Source organism: Eptatretus burgeri, chromosome 2 (assembly GCF_056783735.1).
Source record: "Eptatretus burgeri isolate ZD-2024b chromosome 2, Ebu_testis_v1, whole genome shotgun sequence".
Classification (NCBI taxonomy): Eukaryota; Metazoa; Chordata; class Myxini; order Myxiniformes; family Myxinidae; genus Eptatretus; species Eptatretus burgeri.
This window is the reverse complement of record NC_140962.1, coordinates 160,198,123-160,218,652: the sequence shown is the minus strand read 5'-3', so window position 1 is coordinate 160,218,652 and position 20,530 is coordinate 160,198,123. Positions and strand designations below refer to the sequence as shown.

At 46.0% G+C, this 20,530-nt stretch overlaps 2 protein-coding genes across 9 annotated transcripts in view; one reads left to right on the top strand and one right to left on the bottom strand.

Moving 5' to 3' along the window:
* Positions 1–525: 525 nt before the first annotated feature.
* Positions 526–6,090, bottom strand: LOC147033724 (uncharacterized). The gene is made up of 2 exons (XM_085871878.1): positions 5,952–6,090; positions 526–4,425 (listed from the first exon to the last, which is right to left on the bottom strand). Exon 2 carries the CDS (start codon positions 4,226–4,228, stop codon positions 3,032–3,034), a length of 1,197 nt encoding a protein of 398 aa, XP_085728004.1. The 5' UTR covers positions 4,229–4,425; positions 5,952–6,090; the 3' UTR covers positions 526–3,031.
* Positions 5,994–20,530, top strand: part of KIN (Kin17 DNA and RNA binding protein) — a 41,288-nt gene continuing 26,751 nt past the window's right edge. For 4 of the 8 annotated variants that reach the window (XR_015055614.1, XM_085871873.1, XM_085871870.1 and 1 more), the window contains exons 1-12: positions 6,000–6,270; positions 6,406–6,500; positions 9,684–9,727; positions 13,875–13,997; positions 14,089–14,270; positions 17,806–17,854; positions 18,208–18,271; positions 18,395–18,515; positions 18,817–18,867; positions 19,112–19,180; positions 19,566–19,665; positions 19,917–20,017. Coding sequence is in view for 7 of the 8 variants with exons in the window: in XM_085871873.1 (XP_085727999.1) it covers positions 6,151–6,270; positions 6,406–6,500; positions 9,684–9,727; positions 13,875–13,997; positions 14,089–14,270; positions 17,806–17,854; positions 18,208–18,271; positions 18,395–18,515; positions 18,817–18,867; positions 19,112–19,180; positions 19,566–19,665; positions 19,917–20,017 (1,119 nt within the window). In the remaining variant the exon portion in view is untranslated. Of the gene's footprint in view, positions 6,271–6,405; positions 6,501–6,808; positions 6,917–9,683; positions 9,728–13,874; positions 13,998–14,088; positions 14,271–17,805; positions 17,855–18,207; positions 18,272–18,394; positions 18,516–18,816; positions 18,868–19,111; positions 19,181–19,565; positions 19,666–19,916; positions 20,018–20,126; positions 20,198–20,530 lie in introns of those variants that run through there. The other 4 variants (XM_085871872.1, XM_085871876.1, XM_085871877.1 and 1 more) reach the window with 4 other exon arrangements.

Below are 20,530 nucleotides of genomic sequence, written 5' to 3'. Positions count from 1 at the left end.
CTGGTGAGACAGCTAGTGCATGGTGTACAGTGTGCTGATTATTTAAGTAGTGGTACAGTGTGCTGGTGAGACAGCTAGTGCATGGTGTACAGTGTGCTGATTAATTATTTAAATAGTGGTACAGTGTACTGATTATTTAAATAGTGGTACAGTGTTCTGGTGAGACACACTGTCCTGCCTGGGGAAGTTGTGCCCGAGCGGGACATGTGTGGTCGATCTAATACAATGTCTGGAAGGCAAACTGTTTCCTTCCTGATGCTACATACATATATATGTATATACATATATATATATATATATATATATATATATATATATATATATATATATATATATATATATATATATATATATATATATATATATATATATACAGAAAAGAAAAAAAAACATTTTAAAAAGGTAAAATCATCGAGGGATTAAATATTTTCAAAAACAACTGAACAAGCTTGGAATGACATCACGTGACGATGCCACAACCTTCTGATGGATAATTAACCATCAAGATATCTTTTGACATTTTTCTCTTGTGGGATTGTGATGGAACAACCCGAACACTCTCAACGTGTCTCCAAGTTTGGTGCCAATCCATCCATCAGCTTGTTGAGATATTGTGTTATTTATATCTGTTTCGGCCTGATCTCTCAATGGTGAAGAATCACTTGAAAAATTCAGATCCGGATTCGGATTCGGATCTTCACTAAAATGAAGCGTTGCTGTCCTTGGCCGGTCACCGACACGCACACACAATTTCAGAACGATTGCTTGAAAAATGTGGCCAAAAATCGTGTGACAGACACACAGACACACAGACAGATCTGGCTATATAGTGATGACAGACAGACAGACAGATCAACATACTTGGCAAAACAATTTTTTTTCGCCAAGTAACAAACGGACCCAATAGTGGGGCAGATAACAGCAATTTTTGAGAGGAATCGTGCAAATGATGATACAAGCATCAAATATCTTTGAAGTGCGTGGAGGTAGGGCATTGATAAGTGCTGAGCAATCAATGATGACCGCATCTCCCCTGGGTTCTCTGTCTAGGATGTTCACTTAGTCTAGAAGCCAAAATCTGTAGCTAGCCTAGAAAATAGGTTCGCTGCTGATTTCATGTTAGAATGGTGCAACTGGTGTTTTTGAAGAGTCTAGGCATGACCAAGTCTAGTTCCACTTGTTGCCAAGTCTGCATCTGAATATTATGGCCGCCATAACAGTAATCAAAATGGCCGCCATCAGATTTAGTCTTTTTCTTACTGCAAATTGTACTAGCCAGAAATTTGTCATGATTGTGAAATACTATGTAATCTGACACGAGGAACACTATTTTGTGCTTTATTTTTGTACTGGATCACAACTTTTCACATAATTGACAACTTAAAGACGAAATTGAAAATGCACATACGAGCAACAAATGTGAAAAAGAAAATGTTTAGCACTATTGATGGAGATGGGTTTACAGTCAGTCAAAGGTTATTTCAACAGCTGTCAGATTCTTTCTAACACAAAATTACGTTGCTTTGCAGAAGAGAAAAGTGTTGTGAGAACACCCAAGTACAATTTTCAGAGCTATTGATCGGCTTGTACACTGAACGGGTTCCTACAAAGGGCTTTGCATCCACATGCTTTCGTGCAAGGCAGTCCATTCCGTGTACATTTGCACCGTCGAGTTGAGCATGACCCACGGCATTTGCATGTCGTCAGTTCTACACAGTAAGCAGTAATAGGCTGTGCAGTCATGAGTCGCGGCTGAAATGTCTCGTTGCCATCTTTGACGACCTGTTCCCACCCACAGTTCTCAGGTGCAGGGAGATGTGGTTCAGATTCCAAGGCTCTTCTCCACACAAAAGTCTGGTAGTGCGCTCGCTTGATGTGTAGAATCAGAGCATCGCGAGTTGGAGGCAGATTCTCAATAGCTTTGGTCAGACTGAGAAACAGATCACATCTTACTCGCTGAATTGAGTTATCTTGGCCATGAGGGTCATAAAGCCTGCAGACAAATGACTCAGCATCTGCAATCACACTCTCATCAGGAATTTCCTCTTTGCCTAGGTTATTCAACAGGTGGGAGTTGTTTTGAAAGACAGCCCATGCAGAGCGCTTCGCAATTCCAGCAAACTGGCTTGTGCTGTCTGAACCTGTCACTGCATGAAATGCCAGAAGTGACTCCCTCTGCGAATCTGGGATATTGATGGAGTCAATGGGAATGTAGTGTTGCTTTTTGGGTGTCCCTGCATTCATCCAGAGAAAGGGACTGAGATGCGGCTGATAGGCAACAAGGAGAATGAGGACATCAGTGTCCCGGCTAACAACAACAGTTTGCATGTACCCCTGTTCATATGCTTCCTTGGCATGGAGAAGAATGCGAGTATCAGCCTCTTCGTGCTCAGGAGATGACAAGTGTGAGACATCTCTCCCTGACGACGTCCACACTTTTGCAGGATCTGTGAAGCCTCCATTCAGTACCAGCTCCTGTTCCTGATTCTGGAACTTGTTTGCTAACTCTGTGCATAGAAAATTTGCTAAGCTAGCTTTGTTTTCATCGAGGCAGATGAGTGTATTCCATTGCCCCATGGACTGGCTTCTTGTTTGCACGTCTCTTCTGATTGCTTTCTTGCCCCGTATCCTCTGACTTCGAGCCGTTGATTTGATCGTTTTCTTCTATACTGATCAAGGGCAAGATCAACCCTGGAGCAATAGTTGGAAAAAACATGACTAATATGATCTGCAACAGAATCTGCCCATTCACCAAGCGTTTTAGCATTCATCCTGTTCCCGAGTGCCTGGATCAGTGCCATGCCATCGATGATAGTGAATGTCGATAACGGTTCTGGAGCAACGTTTGGCAAGCCTTGCTGGAGAATCTTGCCAAGGTCAGCTTTGTTCAGAGGTAGACGTAATCTGCCATTAGGCATTGCCAATGACAGAGGAACTGTGCATATCTCTTGCTCCAGCATTTTGTTCATGTCAACGTCTCGGCCTGCATGCATTGCTGTCACCACACGTGTCAGAAGTTTTCTGTCTGCCTTTAGTGTGACCATTTTTTCCTTTCCCACTTTGACTTCAACAGTGTACATGCTCTCGAAAGTGTGCCAAGGCCAAGGCCCAGGTGTTTGGGGGTCAGTTTTTTGCCTCCTGAAGCCACATGAATAATGTCTTGGCAGATGCTCAGAACTTTGTTCTTGGTATCTGTCTCATCCGCTTCTTCATTGTCCATCTTGTCAGTGCTGTCACCACCACAAAGAAGCTTTACAAGCATGTACAGGGTTTCAGGTACAATTCGCTCTGCATTTTCTGTGTTCAGTCCACCGATAATGCTATGCCCTGGAGAGTGTTTTACGTCACTGTAAATCTTTATGCCCACTCTGAAGATCCAGCTAAGGATTTCGTTCTCATGATGAGGCAGACTGCACTGGGCCAATTCATCTTCTTCAGAACTTTCACCTTCTTCAGATAAATCATTCACGGCGGTTCTCATGGCAAACTTTGTCACAGTTGAGGACGCAACTATGAGGGGTTTTGTGACATCCAATGGCTGCACGAATGTCACCTTGTCACTATCAAAGTGAACCTCCACTTTCTGCTTGAAATTGTAGCTTTTGTAGGTTCCAGCCTCAATTCCAAAAACATTCAATAACAGCATGCTGTAGTGTTCCCAGATGTTTTTCAGGGTAAACACATGTCCCTTCTGCAGCTCTTTCTCAAGCTGGTTCATCACATTTCTGAAACAGATGCTTTCAGGAGACTGGTTTTTCTCTCCACTCTCCTTTTTATACTTTCTGCGAAAAGAAACATAACACTTGAGGTGATATTTACCTTCAGCTGCCATCAAGTCTGAAACACCTGCAAACCTGTGACGCATGGTGGGGTCAAATTGGGCCAAACTAAGCATCCTGGATGATGTGTGATCAAATTCAACATTTGTCAGGACACCAGCTTTTCCAGGAATGTCAGTCTGGCAGAAAGCGCATTTTGACCAATCCATAGCGCTGTGCGCGGATCTTAGTGACTTTGGGACATGGTATTTCTCTGAGGAACCTGATGTTGTGGGTATCTCTTCTGCGTAAGTCACAGATTGTGGCTGAATCCTTGACTTCAGTCTGTCTATTTTTTTGTGCGTGAGTAAAGTCACTATAGCAGAATTTGTGCCATTGAATCTTTTCGACGTGCTCCGGTACAGAATATTTTCTGATTCTTGAGAATGAGTCAACATATTTAGCGTCATTATATTTCTCTCTTTCTTTGCAACATTCAGCTACAGTTTTCACACCAACGATTGTAGTCTTTCGAAGTGGCGTTGACTTGCTAGTTTTTGAACTGTCCTGGCAAATAAAGCATTTATTCCAGTCTACATGCTCTTCTTCTTCTCGATCCCTTGAACCCCCTGTGAGAAATCTTGCGGCTTTCATTTTTCAGTTAGTCCTGGGTAACAGAAAAACACACAGTTATGTAGTTTAGGTTCATTTTATAGCAAAGTTGTAAAATTCATTGATTGTGGTTTGTATAATCAGACATTCTAATTCGAGCCTGAACATTTCTTTTAAAATAATATAGTGAAAAACAAGTCATATTATTTTTACAAAATGGATGGAGCAATGTTTTTTTCTATACTCCCATCAGCTCAGGCATGCTCAAAAACATGGAAATCGACCCTAATTTTGTAATTTCATGTCAATTTGCGGCTGAAATATGACGAAAAGTGTATTTAATGGCGACCATTTTGTAAACTGTCATGGCGGCCATACTATCCATATCCAGAGTTGGCAACAAGTTGATTCACGTTTCTGTGTGTCTGGACAGTCAATTTACACCTGTTGCACTATTCTAACACGGAATCAGCAGGGTCGTACACTATTCTGCATTGGGCCTCCTGACTAACTTGCGCCTCAAGAATTTCAGCCAGCTGTGACTTAAAAAATTTTTTGCTGTTTTTTTTTTTTCTTTCAAATTTTTCAAAATTTAGATTTTCAAATGGCCAATCGGGCAGATTTGATCAGAAAGCCCTGCAGAACAGAAATGCCAAATTTGATGATTGTATCATCATTTGCACGATTTTTCTACTATCTACAACACTACAAAGGCAGTAATACCCTGTCGTTCGGCGAGGGTATTGCCGAGCATTTCATCCCCGCGTTGGCCCTAAGCACATGTGGGCTTCCTGAAAGGCAAGCTGATGCAGTAACGCTCGAGCGGTGTAGCAGGCGGCTGTGCAACACAAGGTTGTGAAATTTTGAATGAAAATTGAAAATTTGGTTCGTCGGACTAAAAGACTCACTCAGTGTGTTCACATCTTTGACTTTGACTTTCAACTCAAAATTCTTCTTCTTCTTCTTTCGGCTGCTCCCGTTAGGGGTCGCCACAGCAGATCATCCATTATGATCCGCATAGTGATTTGGCACATGTTTTACGCCGGATGCCCTTCCTGACGCAACCCTGGTCGCCTCTTACGACACAGGGATATGGTACACCTATTTTAACCGGGGTATACACCGGCCCAGTATACTGGTACTCATTTCGCCGACCTCGGAAGGATGACAGGCTGAGTCAACCCCCTGGTGTATTAATTCAGTGGCTCAACGGGGCTTGAACTCAGGACCTCTTGGATCCCAAGCCGCTGCCCTAACCACTGCGCCAACACCAGGCTATACTTTCAACTCAAAATTAACATTCGTTATTCAAGATGCCCCGAGAATTTATGACGCGAGTCAAAATGTATCTGCTCCGAGTGGGCATACCAAGATGGCGCTTGGCGACAAATTCGCACCTCATAATCTTTCTTGTCTTATATACAGTTCAATGACTCGTACTGTATTTCGAGCAACAATCGGTGTTGGATCGATACGCTGGCTTGGAATATAAAGTAACTTTTACAATTAAAAAAAAAAATCTTTCAACAACATCCGTGGTAAAGCGGGCAAAAAAAAGGAAATAAAATGAACGAAACTTGCCAGAAAGCTGAAAAGCGCATTTTGCGACATAGCCGTAAAGTAGTTTTCTCGACCTCGCCGGAAAGTAGTTTTCTCGACCTCGCCGGAAAGTAGTTTTCTCGACCTCGTCGTAAATCGCGTTCCGTTGTGTTTCTCCCCGTTCGGGTTGGTGGTTTGTCGGTGTGAGGTGTTTGTTCTCCATTACAAGCACACAGTAATCATGGGGAAAGAGAAAGGCGGATTCCTCACGCCCAAAGCCATCGCGAACCGAATTAAAGCCAAGGGGTTACAGAAGTTGAGGTGGTACTGCCAGATGTGCCAGAAGCAGTGTCGGGATGAGGTGAGGACAGAGTTACAATCAACGCACTGTATTCGTACTGTACGATGGTTTTGTACTTGTGCGCGTCCGTGAACGCTTGTGTGGTTGTGGTTGAACCACAATGTAAGACAGACCCCCTTTCATGTGATACCCCAGAATGGCTTCAAGTGTCACTGCATGTCCGAGTCTCATCAACGGCAACTCCTCCTTGCCTCCGAGAACCCTTCGGACTTCATGGACTTCTTCTCCAAGTGAGGAATCCTGGAACTTCCGGTATTGTCTATCGATGTCGCCGCCCCCGTCTCGTGTGATTTGCCCCGCGTCCCGTAGCCCCCCACGTCCCGTCGCCCCCCGCATCCCGTAGCCCCCCGCGTCCCGTAGCCCCCCGCGTCCCGTAGCCCCCCGCGTCCCGTAGCCCCCCGCGTCCCGTAGCCCCCCCCGTCCCGTAGTCCCCCGCGTACCGGCGCCCCCCACGTCCCGTCGCCCCGCGCGTCCCGTATATTGATGACTTCCGTCCTCTGTTTGTTTGTTTGTTTGTTTGTTTGTTTGTGTGCTTGTGTGTTTGTGTGCTTGTGTGTTTGTTTGTGTATGTGTGTGTGTGTGTGTGTTTGTTTGTAGGCACAATAACTCGAGAACTGAAGAAGCTACCAATGTCAAATTACACCAGGTGATTCAGGAGGGTGATGGTGAGCGCTGATTAGATTTTGGTCAAAGGTCAAGGTCACAGTGAGGTCAAACAATTCCGTAAATTCACGTGGAGAAATTGAGTATTTTTGCTTCGCTCGACGTTACGAGTTCATTTTAACTTCGATTTTAATTTTTTCTTCGGTTTTTGCGATCGCTTAGGACCTTTAAAACTCGGTTGTCGAAATTCTGGTAAAAATTGGATGTTTTGGAGACGTTTTAAGATTGTATAAAAAATATTTCACTGGCCGCTTCAAGGTTCGTCACGTGGTGCAGCGCGTTCGAGCAGATGCGTCGTTGAGTCACGTAAAGGTTTTGCGTGTGCGCGCTGACGGTGTTTTCGAGAAAGATGGTGTTTAAAAGTCTTTTTTTTATCCCAATAAAGGTTATCGTCGCATGCCTGACTCGCTAAGCCGTCGGATTATGTAAAGATTGTTGGTGGATGGCCGAATATTACGGTTTTGTGACTTTGATAAAATAATATTAAATAATTGCGTGGAGAAATGGAGATTTTTGCTTCGGTCGACGTCACGATTTTTGATGGTTTGGTACAGAATCATCGTAGAAACTTCTGGTTTGTGTCGCTACCTTCTCTAGAAACAGCTTTTATTAGACAAGGTCAGAGGTCAAGTTGACGATTTCGTAAGTACCAATCTATGACTGCTTGTTTGTTTGTTTGTCTGTTAGCAACTTTACGGCAAAACGGCTTTAGCAAACACTATCAAATTTAATCCACAGGTGGGCAATGAACCTTGGACGACTGAACCTTGGACCTTGAACCTTGGACGAATGAACCATTAACTTTTGGGTCCAATTAGATCAAAAGTCAAGGTCAAGGTCACGAAAATATCAAAATCGTTTTTCGCTCCTAACTTTCTCAAAAATGATCTGATTTACTTCAAAGTAAGCTTATAGTGAACCTTATTATATTTGTCACTAATAATCCTACCCATTTCTATAGTGAAAAATGCATATTCGTGAAGATCGGTCGGGTCCGAAGTTTTGGGGGTCATGGTCACCGGTCAAAATTACAAATTTTCCATTAAAACTAAAACATGGTTATGAAAATACAACTTTATGGGAAAACGGCTGGCTCAAACACTGTCGAATTGTATCCACAGGTGGGCAATGCACCTCGGACGACCCCATGAACTTCTGGGTCCAATTAGGTCAAAGGTCAAGGTCAGGTCACGAAAAGGTCAAAATCGTTTTTCGCTCATAAGTTCGTCAAAAATGATCCGATTTACTTCAAACTAAGCTTATAGTGAACCTTATTATCAAGTGCACCACGCACTATTTAAACCACGGGTACTTGAAGCTTGTAAATTATGTTAATTTGATATATTATAACACATGTTTGATTGGTGTGGTGAGATGGATAATAAATATTAATTCTACAGGCCATATCTACACTCTACAGACATACGCGGCCAGCACTAGACTAACATAATTTACAAGTTTCACGTACCCATGGTTTAAACAACAGTTATCACATTCAAGCATTATTATGTCATCGGTCAAATTACATATTTCCCATTATAAATCAAAAAAGGTTAGGAATATGCGTGTTTACTATGGAAGACATATATCAAGTCCTTTATTCGCTTTCATTTGACACCATGACCTTTGACCTTACATGGCCTTGAAAGGTCAAAATCATTTTACGGTCATAGCTTCGTCAAAAATGGTTTAATTGACTTCAAAATAAGACTAAAATATTCCTTATTCTATTCCTTATAATCAACATTCAGTTTAAGGATGTATCAAATTTAAGTTCTTCATCTTCTTCTTCTTTCGGCTGCTCCCGTTAGGGGTCGCCACAGCGGATCATCCGTATTATCCGCACAGTGATTTGGCACATGTTTTACGCCGGATGCCCTTCCTGACGCAACCCTGGTCGCCTCTTATGACACAGGGATATGGTACACCTATTTTAACCGGGGTATACACCGGCCCAGTACACTGGTACTCATTTGGCCAACCTCGGAAGGATGACAGGCTGAGTCAACCCCCTGGTGTATTAATTCAGTGGCTCAACGGGGCTTGAACTCAGGACCTTTTGGATCCTAAGCCGTTGCCCTAACCACTGCGCCAACACACCAGGCTCGATGTATCAAATTTAAATTAGATCCCCAAAATAACTTTATGCCTTAAATCGGTGGGATTTGTTGTGCCTGGCACCACTTGTTTTTAATAATGATTTCTTTGTTTTTATGCAGCACGAGGCTGTGGGGTAGCATCATTGGCTGAGGGTTCAGCTACGCCGCTAATGCAGTGTCCTCCACTGCTTTGGGTCAAAATTTGTAATTTGTTCATGGTCCTGGCGATGGCTCCTCTACTCTTCGTGAAGGACACTGTGCGGTGGGATGTTTAACGTCCACCAACAAATCCCGACAGACGGGATGCCTGTTTAACGTCCATCCGAGGGACGATGCACATGTTGATGAATCACCCTGCGTGTGAAACACCAGGATGACAGTTTATGGATGAGCCAAATACGGACATCCTTGATGCCGACCGTGACTCTACCACCTCGGCTCCAAGGCCAATCTTCTTTATATTTGAACGTCTATGTGCACACATTACTGTGCTCTTGATCCCAGTTAACGATTCCCGTTCAATATGAACCCTCCTTGGAGTCCCTCGATCTATTTAGATTGATTTAATCCATTTCCGTTGTGTTGTGTTTGGTATTTGCTACAAATTTATCAATCAATCTCTGAAATCCTTGTTTGTTTTGTCCCCTTCAGTGAATTTTTGACTGATATCATGGACTTGCTTCAAAGGAGATTTGGTAAGAATCTCGACTTCAGGAGTGAATGTCTGGAAACGCAGCGTTGTTTGGATCTTAGGAGGACCGGGTAGAGGTTGTGTTTTGGAGGAAAGGATGGCTCTTTGGGCATTGTAGATTAAAAAACACAAAGTGTGTGTGTGTGTGTGTGTGTGTGTGTGTGTGTGTGTGTGTGTGTGTGTGTGTGTGTGTGTGTGTGTGTGTGTGTGTGTGTGTGTGTGTGTGTGTGTGTGTGTGTGTGTGTGTGTGTGTGTGTGTGTGTGTGTGTGTGTGTGTGTGTGTGTGTGTGTGTGTGTGTGTGTGTGTGTGTGTGTGTGTGTGTGTGTGTGTGTGTGTGTTGTTTACAAAACATAACACTTTCTCTGCTATCTCTTCTCTTTTCTCTTTTCTCTTTTCTCTTTTCTCTTTTCTCTTTTCTCTTTTCTCTTTTCTCTTTTCTCTTTTCTCTTTTCTCTTTTCTCTTTTCTCTTTCTCTGTGTGTGTGTGGTGACAGTGTTTGTGTCTGGGTGTTGTTTGTCTCTGGGCAGTATCTATAGTATGACCGGTAGAAAATGGATTTCAGACATTATTTTGTTTCCATCGTCACTGTTATTCTGTGCAGAATCATTTTAATGAAACTGTATAAATCATAATTAATGCTCCGCCGCACGTCTGCCTTCCCTTCCTCTCACCTCACCTCACACTGTCTTCCCTTCCCCCAGGGAGAGGGAAGACAGTGTGATTCTCCCTCCTGTTTCCTCCTCATTCTCCCTCCTGCCTCACTTCCATACCCCTCCTCGCTCTGCCTCCCTCCTCTCTCTTTTCCCCTCCACCTCCTCACTCTCCCTCCCCCTCTCTCCCCCCCCTCTTTTTCTCTTCCCCCCCACCCACGTTAGTATTCCCGTCAGTGAAGCGACAGGTGGTATTTGCTTGTCAGAGAATAAATATTGCAAAATAGCTTGCAATGATCCTTCCTGCCATGGATTAGCTTGCCTGAGAAACGTAGTAAAGTATTCTTAACTTTACAACAGGAACACTGTCATGCACAATGTCTTGGTGTACGGCTCTCCCTTACAACGCTGTGTGCGGCTCTCCCTTGTACCGCAGTGTACGGCTCTCCCTTGTACCGCAGTGTACGGCTCTCCCTTGTACCGCAGTGTACGGCTCTCCCTTGTACCGCAGTGTACGGCTCTCCCTTGTACCGCAGTGTACGGCTCTCCCTTGTACCGCAGTGTACGGCTCTCCCTTCAACGCTGTGTTCGGCTCTCCCTTGTACCGCAGTGTACGGCTCTCCCTTGTACCGCAGTGTACGGCTCTCCCTTGTACCGCAGTGTACGGCTCTCCCTTGTACCGCTGTGTACGGCTCTTCCTTGTACCGCTGTGTACGGCTCTCCCTTGTACCGCTGTGTACGGCTCTCCCTTGTACCGCGGTGTACGGCTCTCCCTTGTACCGCGGTGTACGGCTCTCCCTTGTACCGCGGTGTACGGCTCTCCCTTGTACCGCGGTGTACGGCTCTCCCTTGTACCGCGGTGTACGGCTCTCCCTTGTACCGCGGTGTACGGCTCTCCCTTGTACCGCGGTGTACGGCTCTCCCTTGTACCGCGGTGTACGGCTCTCCCTTGTACCGCGGTGTACGGCTCTCCCTTGTACCGCGGTGTACGGCTCTCCCTTGTACCGCGGTGTACGGCTCTCCCTTGTACCGCGGTGTACGGCTCTCCCTTGTACCGCGGTGTACGGCTCTCCCTTGTACCGCGGTGTACGGCTCTCCCTTGTACCGCGGTGTACGGCTCTCCCTTGTACCGCGGTGTACGGCTCTCCCTTGTACCGCGGTGTACGGCTCTCCCTTGTACCGCGGTGTACGGCTCTCCCTTGTACCGCGGTGTACGGCTCTCCCTTGTACCGCGGTGTACGGCTCTCCCTTGTACCGCGGTGTACGGCTCTCCCTTGTACCGCGGTGTACGGCTCTCCCTTGTACCGCGGTGTACGGCTCTCCCTTGTACCGCGGTGTACGGCTCTCCCTTGTACCGCGGTGTACGGCTCTCCCTTGTACCGCGGTGTACGGCTCTCCCTTGTACCGCGGTGTACGGCTCTCCCTTGTACCGCGGTGTACGGCTCTCCCTTGTACCGCGGTGTACGGCTCTCCCTTGTACCGCGGTGTACGGCTCTCCCTTGTACCGCGGTGTACGGCTCCCCCTTGTACCGCGGTGTACGGCTCTCCCTTGTACCGCGGTGTACGGCTCTCCCTTGTACCGCGGTGTACGGCTCTCCCTTGTACCGCGGTGTACGGCTCTCCCTTGTACCGCGGTGTACGGCTCTCCCTTGTACCGCGGTGTACGGCTCTCCCTTGTACCGCGGTGTACGGCTCTCCCTTGTACCGCGGTGTACGGCTCTCCCTTGTACCGCGGTGTACGGCTCTCCCTTGTACCGCGGTGTACGGCTCTCCCTTGTACCGCGGTGTACGGCTCTCCCTTGTACCGCGGTGTACGGCTCTCCCTTGTACCGCGGTGTACGGCTCTCCCTTGTACCGCGGTGTACGGCTCTCCCTTGTACCGCGGTGTACGGCTCTCCCTTGTACCGCGGTGTACGGCTCTCCCTTGTACCGCGGTGTACGGCTCTCCCTTGTACCGCGGTGTACGGCTCTCCCTTGTACCGCGGTGTACGGCTCTCCCTTGTACCGCGGTGTACGGCTCTCCCTTGTACCGCGGTGTACGGCTCTCCCTTGTACCGCGGTGTACGGCTCTCCCTTGTACCGCGGTGTACGGCTCTCCCTTGTACCGCGGTGTACGGCTCTCCCTTGTACCGCGGTGTACGGCTCTCCCTTGTACCGCGGTGTACGGCTCTCCCTTGTACCGCGGTGTACGGCTCTCCCTTGTACCGCGGTGTACGGCTCTCCCTTGTACCGCGGTGTACGGCTCTCCCTTGTACCGCGGTGTACGGCTCTCCCTTGTACCGCGGTGTACGGCTCTCCCTTGTACCGCGGTGTACGGCTCTCCCTTGTACCGCGGTGTACGGCTCTCCCTTGTACCGCGGTGTACGGCTCTCCCTTGTACCGCGGTGTACGGCTCTCCCTTGTACCGCGGTGTACGGCTCTCCCTTGTACCGCGGTGTACGGCTCTCCCTTGTACCGCGGTGTACGGCTCTCCCTTGTACCGCGGTGTACGGCTCTCCCTTGTACCGCGGTGTACGGCTCTCCCTTGTACCGCGGTGTACGGCTCTCCCTTGTACCGCGGTGTACGGCTCTCCCTTGTACCGCGGTGTACGGCTCTCCCTTGTACCGCGGTGTACGGCTCTCCCTTGTACCGCGGTGTACGGCTCTCCCTTGTACCGCAGTGTTCGGCTCTCCCTTACAACGCTGTGTACGGCTCTCCCTTGTACCGCGGTGTACGGCTCTCCCTTGTACCGCGGTGTACGGCTCTCCCTTGTACCGCGGTGTACGGCTCTCCCTTGTACCACGGTGTACGGCTCTCCTTTGTACCGCGGTGTACGGCTCTCCCTTGTACCGCGGTGTACGGCTCTCCCTTGTACCGCGGTGTACGGCTCCCCCTTGTACCGCGGTGTACGGCTCTCCCTCGTGCCCCTGGCATAACACCATCCTCTCCATCTCCGTGCCGGGTCGTACAGCACATCATAATGCCCGAAGTGAAGTGGATTTTCCATTTTATGTTGAAATTGATGCGATAAATGATTATATCATCTCGAGCGTGTGGTTTCTCTGTTTTTTCACGACACGATGCCATGGCTAACTGCATCATCGGTTGCAAGTGATGATGAAAATGATGATCACAAAAAGGAATGGAAATTTTCACTGGGTTTACTTTCACTGAGTGAGCTTGAATGGCGAAGGCCGCGCAGACTGTGTAGTTAGAAGTTAAGAAATAGGTAAAGGTGTGTTAACATTCCTGACTTTGTATCAGCATTCATGAAGTATATATATACATATATATATATATATATATATATATATATATATATATATATATATATATATATATATATATATATATATATATATTGTCCTCCTTTGTTCGTGGAATCGTGACAACATTTTGTTTGGTTACTTGTTGAACATTTCATTCACTTTAATTGGTTTTCTGTGGTTTCAGATTCCAAATCTTTATTGATGTGTTTTTCTTAGTGCTTCAATCTTACCTTCTACTTTTTCATGTGAAGGTACAAAGAGAGTCCATAACAACATTGTGTACAACGAGTACATTGGAAATCGCCATCATGTCCACATGAACTCCACGAAGTGGGAAACCCTGACGGACTTCACCAAGTGGCTCGGCCGTGAAGGTGAGTTTCTTGGTTTTCAACGTAAGGAACTTGGTCACGAGGAACGCTCCCGGTTCTGCGTTCCCACAACCGTTATCGCTGTCATCGGCAGGTTATTGTAAAGTAGACGAGACTCCAAAGGGCTGGTTCGTCCAGTATATCGATCGAGACCCCGAGACCATCCGAAGGCAGCTCGAACTGGACAAGAAGAAGAAACACGACGAAGACGATGAAGAACGTGCGGCGCGCTTCATTGAGGACCAAGTTCGGCGTGGCAAGCATTCCAAGCCAGAGGTAGAACCAGTCCCGCATCCATCCCGTAATTCACTAATAATAATCTGGTAATGGGAAGGAAAGTGTTTCCAGTTTTCAATATTTGTGTTTCCAGTTCGACAGCAACACGTTTGTTAATCAGTTGGTCAAGGGTTACATCAATATTTCCTTCTTTTTGTTTTTTGTTCTTTGTTATACTTGCGTGTAAGTAAAGACAAGGTCATTTTAACGATTTTAAGAATAAAAATCAATAACGATCAAAACCGTACACCTTCCGAGAATTTCATTCTTACTCTCATGACCTCACCACCACATCTTTGGGAATCACTCTCAGACGTCTCTTCTGAACCGGAAGTGGATGTCGAGCAGCACTTTCCTCATCATGGTGAAACTTGTTAATTTGTCGCGTCCCTCGCTATCGGTCGAACCCAAGGCAAAGTGAAGCTCTTGGTCGGTCCATCGCAGGATGTAACGCACTTTTATATCATCCATGTGTCTCTGCATTGTGTTTGCATTTTCTCCTTGGACATTTGGATGCTTTTCATTTCTTTCCTTTTCCTTACCACATCAAGGCACATGGAAGAGCAAGGTGGACATGACAGATCTGAGCTCTTCCATGAGCCTCAATATGGTAAGGAAAAGGAAAAATAAATCTTCCAGTTCCGAGTCTGTGCACGTTGGATGTTTGGAACACGCCTTTCCTCCTTCCATTCATCAAAGCTATGTTTTCCGGATCAGATCCGTCGTGTCTTTCTGTTATATTTTCGTCCGTGTTGCTGTTTGTGTTTTCGGTGTGAAACCGTCCCTTGTGTTGATTTGCTGAATTTGTGTCCTTGTGATTGTCTGGCCTACTCGTCCATGCCTCAGATTGTCAACGTGCAATTTCTGTGTCTGCTCTTCTGCCTCATGTCTTGTTCCTCTTTCTTTATCCCAAGTATTGTCCTTTCAGCTTTCTCAGTGTTATCCCATTCCCCCTCCTCTCTCCAACAACAAAAACAACAAAGTATTTTTTTTTTTTATATATTTTTTTAATTCCAAAAAAAGCGCAAACTCTTTCTGACTGTACTTCCTTCCTTCATTTGTTCTTTATCCCTTCTTTTTTTCAATATCTCCAACTTGATTGGATGAAATGCTTATTCCTTTAAAATCCTTTGATGACACTTAAAAATCCTTCACTTTCCTCATTGCTAAATCAGGAACACCCCACGTGTTCTGCTTCATCACTCTCTATTCCTCCGCTTCTTCACGAGGCTTACTTCCCAAACCTATCTCGCTCCGAAACACTCGGTCCATCATCCCTCTTTCTGTACCTAAAGCACCACTTTCCTTCGTGCCTTCAACAACCATTCATTTCACCCCTCTCATGATGTTTGTCTCCTTATATCCAGATTGGGAATCTTGAGAAGTCCAGTTTGCAGAAGTTGTCTTCACATGACTATCAGTTCCCATTCATTTCCATTAATGTCAAATCCCTCCATCCCCATCTCCTTCCAGCCCCACCCGTTCACTCTCATGTCACCTATTTCTGCATATTCCTTCACCCCACCCCGTCAAAGCTTCCTCCTCACCCTGCCCATTCTGATCTTCCTCCTCCCCCACCTCCAATCCCCGCTCTCCCGACTCCTCCTATCTTCCCCCTCACCCCGCCTCCTCCCATATTCCCCATCGTCCTGCCCTCTCACTTCTTCCCCGTCGTCCTGCCCTCTCACTTCTTCCCCGTTGTCCTGCCCTCTCGCATCTTCCCCGTTGTCCTACCCTCTCACATCTTCCCCGTCGTCCTACCCTCTCACATCTTTCCCTTCGTCCTACCCTCTCGCATCTTCCCCATCGTCCTATCCTCTCGCATCTTCCCCGTCGTCCTATCCTCTCGCATCTTCCCCGTCGTCCTATCCTCTCGCATCTTCCCCGTCGTCCTATCCTCTCGCATCTTCCCCGTCGTCCTATCCTCTCGCATCTTTCCCGTCGTCCTATCCTCTCGCATCTTTCCCTTCGTCCTATCCTCTCGCATCTTTCCCTTCGTCCTACCTTCTCGCATCTTCCCCTTCGTCCTACCTCTCGCATCTTCCCCATCGTCCTACCCTCTCACTTCTTCTCCGTCGTCCTATCCTCTCGCATCTTCCCCTTCGTCCTACCCTCTCGCATCTTCCCCTTCGTCCTACCCTCTCGCATCTTCCCCATCGTCCTACCCTCTCGCATCTTCCCCATGGTCCTACCCTCTCAGCTCCCCCCTTCCCGTCGTCTCACACCCTCCAGGCTCCCCCCTCCCCCCTCTCTCATCCTCATGGCTCTCCCCTTCCCCGTGTCCCACACCCACCCAGCCTTCCTCCCCACCCCTGTGCCACACCTAGAGTTAAGTAATTGGTTGACTTTGGATACAGACGTCAGTGTATGATCGAGGAACAGCTTGATTTCAATTTTATTTTATATTTTGAACACTGTAGAACACAAATTGGTCAACAAACCTGCAGTTTCATCATACTTTGGCTCTGATTTTGGCAAATTGTACGGAATCTTGTTTCGATTGTGCATACGCACATAGGAGTCAGGTAATTGTATTCGTCTGTCTGTGTGGCAGTCAAACAAAATTGAAAATCGTGATAAAGGGCATAAACAACAGGCACGCATGACTTATGTGGCATGTCGTTAAACAAGATGGTGTAAAAGATGCTGCATCAACTGCAGTAAACTTTTGAAGTTGTTTTTTTTTCTAAATCTTCTAAAATCTTGATTTCAATTGAATTATAGACTTGAACAATGAAGAACACAAATCACCTTTTTATCACTTCCAAAACCCTTCGGTTAAGCAGAACTTGGACAAAATGTTCACGTCGTCTCGTGCCCTGATGGCAGGCTAACTATGTGAGGTTCTGCGTTTGGCCAAATATGGCAGCACCTAGCACTGTTTATTGCAGTGTTGGAGAATATCAAGATTCAGCCAAAATGGTGGCTTGTCGGAAATACCGATTGTGTTCGGAAGCGCAATAAGCAAGGGTTTAAATGACCCTCCCCAAGTCCTTTTTCTCAAGACTGCACGGGGTAAGGTGTTCAATGAACTCCAGTGAACTGCACCACCGAAGGTGGACGGACGGTATATTTTCACTCCTGCCTATCGATGGATTCGGACGAAATTTGACGGAAAGGTTGGCTACGTGACGATGACGAATCGCATTTTGGTGAAGATCCGGGAAGGAGAATGTTTTTCGAGTGATTCTTCACCATTGAGAGATGGGGCCAAAAAAACAATATATGGCATGACATCTCACAAAGTTGTGGACGAGTTGTGACAAAACGAGGTGGATGATTGGTTTGGTGACAACAACAAGCTTATTGGAGTTTGGTTCAGGTGCGTATGCAGATCCGACCTATCAATAGTTTACAAAATGTAAACTGTTCAGCTTGGCGGAGGTGTGTGGTCTACCAGTTCCGTTTCGTTTCCTCCATCACTTTGCTCTTCCAAGAGCCCGAATGTTGTATTTGAAGGAAAGATTGAAAGGATGCTCTTTTTTTTTTGTCTTCTCTTTCTCTTTCACTCAACTTACTCGTGTTTACTTTTCAGGAGGAAAGCTCTCTATACACAGAGCTAAAGAGGGACAGTGAGGAACCAGGTAAATATTTTTTGACATTTTAAACTGATTTCTTTCTTTCTTTCTCTCTTTCCTTCGTATTTTTAAGTGAAAATGTGTTGGGCAATTTTTTTAATTGTTCTCTCTTTTTCTCTTGTAATTTTTGATTGGTGGTTGAGGTGCAAGAACATGTAAGGTTTGGGAAAGTTGTGTTTGGAGAAGTTGTATGAATGAGGAATGACAGTTAGGGAGACTGTGAAAGAGGAATGATGATAATTTTCTAAATGAATGAGTTGAAGTGTATAGCAATTACCAAAAAAACAAACAATTAAAAAATGTCAATAAATGAGTAACGAGGGCACCGTTGCAAAGGAAGGCCCTGTCGTGTGTTGCAGTTACTTTCAGCCTCAAAAGTTTGCCGAGCACATCCGTCGGTTCCGTACCCGGACAAAAACACATGTAAGTGTGTGTGCGGTGAAAGTGCATACCACCATGATGTGTCATAAAATGACCATGACGAAGATTTCACAACACTTTGACATTCCAAATCTTCTGGGTAAATGGCCAAACGTGTGTCCTCAGCTTATCCACGAGTGCGCTCGAAGCGGTCGGCAAGAAACGAAAAGAGATTCTGTCCGGCCAGTCAGAAGCGAATGAGAAAATTAAGAAGAAGAAGACATCTGCTCTGGATGAGATAATGGAGGTGTGCATGTGGCGGTGTCGATGATGGTGGTGGTGTGTTGAAAAATGTAAAACAAATTCACAAAATGATCAGCATGCATAGTTTCTCGTGATGGTTGTGGTTCCTCGTGTGGTTGTTGTCGTTGTTGTTGTTGTTGTTGTTGTTGTTGTTGGTCCTTGGGTGTTGGGTGTGATATTAATTGTTTATGACGTTCTCCTTTAAAGACTTTCTGAGAGAGGTGATGTGGAATACTTGTCCGTCCTTGTTTGAGGTGTCATGACGTTTCTCTCGACCGTGCATTCTCCCACACTTCTATTAACAGATGGAAGAAACAAAGAAGAAAGCACAGAGGAATGACTTTTGGCTCTATCCTGTGAGTTTTACGAAAAAAAAAATCCCAAAATGTGTTGAACACGTGCTCAGCTGAGTTTATCTCAGCATGTGGAGGAGAATGCTTTCGCCTGGTTCAAATGACCATTTGTGCATGTTCGAGGGCTTCGTTTGAACCCACTGTGCACGGAGTAATGTATAATGAGGGAGAGGGATAGTACTGTGTGTGTCTGTGGTGTGTTAGCGGTACGTGAGGGAAAACAATGAGGAAGTGGTTTTGTTTGCAGGGCATTGTCGTGAAGGTCACAACAAACAGATTGGGAGAGAAGTATTTTAAGAAAAAGGCTGTTGTGAAAGTGAGTCTGATCTTTTCCTCAGTTCATCCTTCTCCGTGATCGTGCTTTGTTTATTGTATGATCATGTGATGTCGTTATGTCTGTCACGCGTATTCTTCTTGCCGCCATTCTGTGTATTGTCTCCCGTCTTCGTTGCATGGCGCCTTACTGTGTACCTCCCAGTGTTGCATCGATGGGAAATCACAACACGTGCACCTCCATTCCCCGGGTGTTTATCTCTCCGTGAAGGTGCAAATTTTCCTTCAGTGCAACTTCCTCCATTTGTTGCTCTCAACGTTTTTGTTGTTCATGTAAAATTCTTCTTCCTCATTGTACCGAATGAACATTTTTATGAACACAAAGGTTGAGTTGAGTTCAGGATTATGTGACCTTTGCTTCACCACAGGAGGTCAATGATAAATATACGGCCATAATCAAGATGTTGAACTCTGGAGACAAACTTCGAGTGGATCAGATTCATGTCCAAACTGTCATCCCTGTTCCTGGTAAGTGCCAGCAGCAGTTTATGAGAAGGCTTTGCTCCATATTCCCGAACGGACGTACTCGTGCCCCCACTGCCCCTCACTCCCCCCCAAACTTACCGCTGCTCGATGCAGAACCCCATCTCTCTGTCTCGACTGTTTGCCCCTCGCTCACCTCTGTGCCCGCATTCGTTGTTCTTTGCGGGATTTTTTTCCTGTCCCGTGACGGTGCATCCCGACCTTCAACAGTGTGAAACCATTTTGTCGGTGCGCAGGGAAGAAGGTTCTTATTTTGAATGGTGGTTATCTTGGCTGTGAGGCTGTTCTTCAGAGTGTTGATGAGAAAAGCTTCTCTGCGATGCTGTGCATTGACTCGGTAAGTATGGATGATGGAAGAGGGAAGTAGGTTTGTTTCCTTATCTGTCCTTGTGTATAATATAATAGAAGAGGTACTTGTGCCTTATTCCTCCCTTGTCACCGAATAGGAAAAGGGAACCGTAAGGTCGACATTTATGACTCAAATTCATAATGTCCCTCAAAGCACCTCGTTTATAAGGTAATTAATTTTGGTGGTTGGTGATTTGCGTGTATTTTTTGGGGGGGTATGCGGTTAGGGTTTTCTTGTATAAAGAGTCGAGGCTCGTACACGAGCTAGAACACTGAATGCAACAGAATAAAAGAAAAATAAAGCGAAAGAGAGAACACCAACAACAGTGTAAGGATTAAATCGAGGGAGAATTGGGAGGATGCATGGGGTGGACAAGACTGATACAGAAGGAATCTCTCAGAAAGGGAAAAACTGGAAATTTGATTGAGGGTGTGTTTGGAGGCAGAGATGTCAACAAGTCTCAAGTCAAGTCTTTGAGGGCAAGTCTCAAGTCGAGTGTCA